The following is a 7,659-nucleotide window of genomic DNA, read 5'->3' on the forward strand; positions in this document are numbered from 1 at the left end:
ATCTGCAAAATGCTGGCCTCCGGCCTGAGGCGGGGTGCAGGGCTCAGGCGAGAGGGGTTGCTCTCTGTGCTGGGGGTTGGGGCCGGCGTGAGTTGGCGCTTAAGGGTTTGTTTTCCTGTCAGTCTTTACGTCTGTTTGTCCTATTTGGCAGAGGCAGGAGCTGCTCATGTGTTTTGTGATCTGTAAAGTCACTGACCAGAGTCTGTGTGGCATCTGTGAGATCAGGAAATGAATTTTGCCTTCAAAAGCGATAGCGTAGAAGTTTCATCCTCTTCCTCGTTTATGGCTAAACTGCCAAGCCATATATGAAACATAAGCTAATTGAGGCTACTGATAATTTTGCAGCTCTTAGCAGTTTGCTTTTGATCTCACTTTTGGCCCAGTTAGCTTTTGGGTTTGTGTCCTGGATCTCAGAGAAGAAAAACCCTCTTTTAGGGAGCAGCAGAGGACTATGCTCTCTCATTTCTGCTCAGGTCAAAAGAGCCATAATGCGTATGGTAGAGATTGGTCTGCATGCTTTGGTCACAGGTCTAGTGGTTAAATGTGGATTGTCCCTGCAATTAATATAGTTTTGTCTTATGTGTAGTTTCCCTTCCATTCACAGGAATTGTTACTACTGGTGTAAGGACACTGCTGTGAAGACATCGTAGTGATAGGTAGGTCTTCATAGGTCAACTAATTCTTCTGTTCAGATAATGAGCAGCCATAACTGTATTCTAGGTGCTGGACAGGTCTTGCACTTAGAGCCATTCACAAACAAGAATGCAGTGTATAGTGTTAAGAATTTAGAGAAATAACTTGTACTGCTGACTGTCTCAGCAATCACAGGCTTATCTTTGTGACTAAGTAGGGCACTTCAGTATTAAAGTTAACATCATATGCCAGCAATGCACAGTATTAATCTGAAGCACAGAGTGTCAAAACACTTTCCAGATATTTCCCATTTCTGGTGGTAATTCTGCACCAAGAGTAAGCATTAGAAATATAAAATGAAATAGGTGTTTGTAGGCAGTTGCACACTATAGGTGTTGTGATATGGCATGTTTTGCTTGCTGAATTCTTCAGATATTTTTAAAGACTATGTAGTAGGGTGAGTTTAAAAATAGACCGTACATTGATGTTTAACACCTTAAATTGTGAAACTTACTCTGATGGATGTTGTCGAAACACTTAGTATTCATAGGTTCAGAAAAATGACAGTCTGGCTTTAAATGCCAAAACCAGTTTGGAGCTGAAAAAAGTATGTCAGCTGCCACTTGCTGAAACTGGGGCAAATGTACCTGGAAAAGTAATTCCTGTATGTGTCCTCAAGTGTTATATTTTACTGAACATCTCTAATCCCTTTGGCAGAAACTGTGTACTGAGTTAGGGACATCTCTGGCCTGACTGATGAAGGCACTTCTCACAGGCTGAAGAAGCAGGCAAAAAAGGAGCAGTGGGGAAAGGATGTGATCAGCTGTCTGTTCTTTTGGGTGTTTCTGATTTAAACATATTTTGTTTTCCAGGAAAGGTTTATAAAATTTTTTTTTTGTAGTTGTTTGTTGAAAGCTGCTGAATTTATTGAAGTTTCACCTTTGTTTAATAACATCTTATATTTTTACTTTAACACTGTGCAACAGGTGTATCTTGTTCACATTGGTGTTCTGAATAGCCAAACTCTCCTTCATCCCGCGTTGGTGTTTCTGGCTGTACCTGTCGCCTTCCAGTACGGCAGCCAAGTGACAGCACTATATCCAACACACCACAAGAGGGCTTTGCTCCCAGAATATGAATTATATTGCCAAGTTATAAAAACAATGTTTCGTGGTTGTGTTTCACAATATGACAGACATTGCCTCAACTTCTTTTGACTCACTGTGGGATTAAGTGCTGTCGTTACTTCGATCAGATTTATTTTTTTTCAGTAATGCTTACTTGCCTCAAGTTGGTAAGGAGACGGGCACATTTTGATGGGAGTACATCCCTATTTAATTATCAGTGAGGAAATATTTTAAAACTGAGAAAAGGAAGTAATAAAATTTAGTTTAAAAAATAACTTTTCCATCATTAATGGTTAGCATATGCAAACAAATCTCTTCATCATTTTAAATCTTACATTTGATGAAGAGTCTCAAATATTCAGTTGGTTACATATTTTATTTTTTTAAGTATAAATCACAGGAGTAAAATTATCACATTTTCTGCTTCTTGTCATGCTTCATGTTTTATGTAGTTTGTTTTGGAAGAGTAATTCAGCTGAAAATTTAGTGTCCCAGCTTGCAACATTGTTATGCTCTGCTTTATGTTTGTAGTCTAATGTTTCATAAATAATTTATTAAAATAATTAATGTTTCTGTGTTTGACAAAACAGGTTTTTCATATTTGGTAAACTAATATAGTTGAATAGTTTTGCCAGATTTTCCCCTCCTTTCCCTTTAGAGACCAGGTATTAATAATAAAGTATCAGAATTCACCACTTTAAAAAGTGTTTTTATATTAAGCTTCAAACCTGATTTCTGTTTATGCTGAAGCTGGTTCAAAGAATCTTTTCTCAGGTAGGAATTATAAGTGAACAGGAAAATAAAATACACATACTTTTTCTAAAGTGGGAAATGGAAGAATCAGCTACCATGGACTTAGGTTATTAAGTAGGAGGAAAAAGACATTATGACAACCTTGACAGTATCCAGATGTATATAGGGAAGGGACAAAAAGTGTACGTGTATGTCATGGGAGTGGAGAGAAGTTTTAAAGAGGCCTAGCATGGGAAATGAGATGTTTGAAATGAACAAGGAGGGGTATTACAAGAGTCTTTTATGTATGTGTGTGTTTCAAGTGTTACAAGTCACCACAGTGTTTTACAGTGACCTCAGTGGTAGGTTTTCTTCTTCCTCCAAGCAGGCAGGAGAGAATACAGTGAATACACACACTTTGGTTGCCTAATGCCTGATTCTGCAATCCTTAGCTTGCACGAGTCATCCCATTGATTGTAAGGGGACTGCTCACGTATGTAGGCTTTCTTGTAGATAGGTTGGTGTGACCAAGGGTTTATGGGTTTGAGCACAGTGTAGGCTTTGCAAAGGATAATAATTTGCTTTTGGAGGAGCAGCATGATTTGCGTTTTCTTTGAATGTGGCCCATCCTCATTCTCCTTTCGAGCAGCATGGCTTGTCTTAGAGACAGTTGCTGTTTAATCAGTTCAGGCAGAACACAACAGGTGTATATACTGTATTCATATGCATTTTGAAAAATCCTAGTTTTAAGCTGGTATAAATCTGCAACGGTTGTAAGTGGTGTCTTGGCTATATTCCAGTGTTGCTGGGAATTGTATTTGACCGTGGCTTAGGGGTAGCACTGGAAGTTTAGTATACTGAATTTCTATTACCTTTCACTGTCACTCACCTAACATAAAGTTCAAATCAAGACTGAGAGTGTCAGGAGAAATATGTGGATGAAGCAGCTAACAATGTAGGGAGGGGATTTAGATTTTCAGTGATTCCTGTTGGTAAATCACACTGAAAATGATGGTAATTATAAATTCTGCCTGGTGGTTATAGATAGCTTGTTTTCCATCTCTTCCCTTTCCAAGAAGAGAGCTTAAGTGAAAGAAGGAAGTGTATGTGGTTATAAGTGCACCACAGATTGAATAGAGGCAAGATGATGTCCTGGTTTCAGCTTGTTTTAATCATTTTATGCTAATTGCTTCTTTTATAGATGTCCCTGAGCAGACATCACTAAAAAGTGGGACCAGTGCATTTTGTTAAAGTTTATGATTTTTGTTTGGCATTTGGAAAATAAAGGTTGTAAAAGTATAAAGTGCGTGAGAAAATAGAAAAGGGTAGTGGGCGGGGGGGAGGGAAGCATTCAGTCCCAGCATTTTAGGCTGCATTGTATAGAAGGTTCCCTTTTCACCTTCTTATAATGGGGAATTTTAAGATCTGGGATTTTTACTGGTGCTAGTCAAAAACTATAAATAAGAGACTTCAACTAGCCACAACAGAGAAGAGATATTTAATAGCTGTAGGCCATAGTATCCAAGTTTAACAAAAATATATTCAATGCTTGTGACAGTTTTAATACATATATTTTCATGAATTTAAAAGTTACTGTTTTCTTCTCTAGTTCACCTTGATCAGCAGAACAAACTCTGCAAGAGATGGTAAGTGGTCTGCATGGGTTTCTGTGTAAGAACTTAGTCACTTTTTATATACAAAATGCGTATAAACACTTACTGAACTGTCAGTGCAGACATGTAAAAATTAGATGTGAAAGTAGCTAAATTGCGCTGGAAATAGAATTCAGAATGTAACAGTGAATGATTTGTCTACTCCTGGGAAGACTCTAGAGACATAAGAGGAAAATAACAGAGGACTCTGATCATTTGCCTTAGATTTATAGCTTTTGTTTCCTTGAGGAAATCTCTTATTTCCATTTATTCAGCAGCTGAAAAAGCACAGACACAGAACTAAGTTAGGCTTCAAAATGTTCCTTTCCCTTTTCCACCCCAATGTAAAACATTTCTGTAATTTCTTTTTTAACAGATGTATTTTTAAAATTCAAATGTAAAAGGGATTTCAAGGGTCACTTGCAACAAAAAAGCCATAAAAAGTAGTTGGACGGGCACCAGCATCACAATTCTGTCTACATGAACTGGCTTTTTGTCTTCTTTTCCCTTAAATTAACAACTGGAGCTAGTCAGCTAGACAGATCAGCCAGCTGGATTCCAGAGCTTTCAGTAAAGTCATGAAGGCCCTTTTTAGAAACATTTTTAAAGAACTGAAGATAATTTTTGGTATTTAAAAGAATGTGTTGTCTTCTTTGGAAATACAGAGAATGTAGGAGATACCTGCTTTTGTCAAGCTTCATGATGTTTCAAAAACTGTTTTCTTAAGTAGTGGGAAAAATAGACAGAATGTTCCAAAAGTAACCTGCGAATGTATCAGATTTGACAACAGGACACTGTCTGACTGCTGAAGGAGGAGGAATCAGTGTGGCATTCTTAAGCAAAGCACGAACAGTAAATAAAACATTGTTCTTCCTAGCTTTTAGGTGGCTGAATGATTAAGAATGAAGAAATTCCATATGGAAGGCAGATGCTTTTCTTGCACCCACTTATGTTAGGAATAAATATTCTGAAAAACATGGTCTTGTAGCAGTGTAATGTTAAACTAAGAGGAGAATCAGAATAAAGTTTCACCTCCATGAATTGTTGTTTTTCAGGAAAAATAATTTGTCCGGAGTTTTAAATCATGTAGCTGAGTCCCACAGCCCTTCACAAACAGGGTGCAATTTTTGATCAGAAATACCTAAAGAATACAAGTTTGTTGTCGTGTGTTTTCTCTGTGGACTCTATTAGCCTGAGCTATTTTGTTTCTGAGAGTGCCTCCCAGTGACCTTAAAAAGAGATTGTATTTATACATCTCTTATGGGATAATGAGCTAAATTTTGCGGAAAGAGGGGAAACATGAAAATTCCAATTATTATTCCAAATTCTCTAGCATTTGCATTATTGCCTGAGAACCAGAAAGTGAAAATAAACGTAAGTAAATGAAATTAACCTCTCTTGAAATTGTTGGCATTAAATGGAAGGTATTTCTTAGGGAGTTTTGTTTTGGAATTATTTTTTCCAAGCAAATTATTCTTTTAAGGCTACAGAATGGTGCCAGTGCAGCTCAGGAAAACACACTTAAAGAAAGATTTTTGTCTTGTATGCCTTTTTTTTAAAAAAAGGCCAAACAAAAAACTCCAACTAAACAAATAAAGGACTGTAAATATCACATTCATCTCTGAAAACCTCAGCTAATCATGCCATTGTTTTGAGTGTTTGCCAAAGCATGGCTTAATTAAAATTCTTCCAATTTAAAGTACAGGCATTCTGGTTTGGCCCAGATAAAAGATTTTCTATGGAAATTAAGAGGCGAGGGAAAATAAAAACAAAGTTTATTATACTTGTTCTAGGCTCTAGTTTACTTTATGGCTTTCTTTTAACATACTTTATTATCCCCTCATTTTGAAAGTAGGATGAGGATGGAGATGAAATGGCCTTTACAAAGGGGGCTTAATGCTAGAGGGACTGTGGGGCTTTGTAGTCACTGGTGAAATCTGAACAGCATGAAACTTTTTTTTTTTTCCAGGAAAACTAAGATTAGCTGGAAGACAGGAGAAGGTGTGTTACAGTATGCTTCATTCTATAGAACCATTTTTCCATGTACTTTATCAGTGGTACTTTGTTACCCCTTCCCATACGTTGGTTGCTGATGAGTACAAAAGGGAGATTTACTGGCAGCTTTCACTTGGCTAAATACAGTCTTGTTTTTGATCGAGGCCATGATGGATATATGAGCTTGGCTGAATTGCCATTTGACCTTTTCTGAGAAACTTTTTTGGCAGGCAGATGGAGGAAATATGTTTCTGGATAAAATGAATGCTTTTGTTTAATATGGAGGAATTTTAATCTCTTGTGTTTTCTGTCTGCGGATTTGGAAATCAGGTGTAGGTTGTAATACATACACCTTGGAATGATTCAGTTCTTACAAATCACATGAGCAGCTAAGGAACTGTGGAATATGTCCACACAGCATATCTTCTGAAAAGAACCGATTCCCACTGTAGTAGCACAAACACTTGGAAAATACCTTCTGGAGACTACAACTTTCTGTTGCTAATTCTTCACTGGTAGTTGTGTTGATGCAAAACCAGTCTCCTGTGATAGTAATGAAGTGTAGTGCAGTTGTACTGTGTTAGTACTTGTCCTCTTTCAGATCTATGTGGTTTACCATAGGAAAAGGATGATTATTGATTGAAAGGCAGACTGCACTTGCATTTACAGTGTTTTCTCCCCTCATTTACTATTTGTTTTCTTTGTTTTTGGTGCTCTTTCCTTCTCCCCCATGTTTTGGCCACAGGAAGACACTGAGCCATGGTATTCTCAGCAAGTGTACGCAAAATACTGGAAGCACTATGACTTAGCCATGCGCTGGATGCGTAGACACCAGAGAGCCTACAGGAAAGCCATGGAGTCCTTTTATCACCTACCGTGGCATCCTCCTGCAGCCTTTCCAAGTAGTCGCTACTCAGATTGGGATGGGAATGATCTCCCACATACGCAAAGCTATTCTTCCAGCTACAGCCCAAGTGGCAGAGCTCCGTACCAGAGGGGAGCTCAGCAATACGCAGATGCCCACCAAGAGAGGGAGGATGCTGATGGGCACTCTGAAATGGAGGAGGACTCTGAGTCTGAAGGGGAGATAGAGTATGACTTGAGTAACATGGAGATCACAGAGGAGCTTCGCCAGTTTTTTGCACAGACAGAGGCACACCGGGAAGAACTGCGTAAGTCAATGGTTGTTCTATGTTTTCTGGTTCTTGGAGGCCATAACACTGAATGATGGATGGCTTCAGCATTTACAGGTTTTGTAAGAATTCACAGAAATGGGTACTGCAATGGAGCAATCCAAAGAGAAAGAAGTAGGGAAAACTGATGGGTGCACTTAAGTACCATGCATTACAAATAAGTCTCAGAAAATGTTTGAAGGTTTTCTGGTGCAAGGGAGAGAAAATTATGACTGCGAAGAGGAGAGTAACATGTTCAGAAGATACTCGTCTTCAGCACTGAAGGAAAAAACTCCAGAATTTTTATGGTTAAATCTAGTTAACATGCTATATGTTTGAGAGAGGAAT

General features: G+C 38.2%; 1 protein-coding gene across 1 annotated transcript; it reads left to right on the plus strand.

Annotated features, from left to right (window-relative positions):
* Positions 1-6,890: 6,890 nt before the first annotated feature.
* On the plus strand, positions 6,891-7,311 carry GEMIN8 (gem (nuclear organelle) associated protein 8; the record flags this gene model as incomplete). Its single annotated transcript, XM_010010616.1, has 1 exon — positions 6,891-7,311. A coding segment is annotated over exon 1 (361 nt), but the record flags the coding sequence as incomplete, so codon positions are not given.
* Between the last annotated feature and the right edge of the window lie 348 nt (positions 7,312-7,659).

This window comes from Nestor notabilis, unplaced genomic scaffold, assembly GCF_000696875.1.
Source record: "Nestor notabilis isolate BGI_N333 unplaced genomic scaffold, ASM69687v1 Scaffold36762, whole genome shotgun sequence".
In the NCBI taxonomy this organism is placed as follows: Eukaryota; Metazoa; Chordata; class Aves; order Psittaciformes; family Psittacidae; genus Nestor; species Nestor notabilis.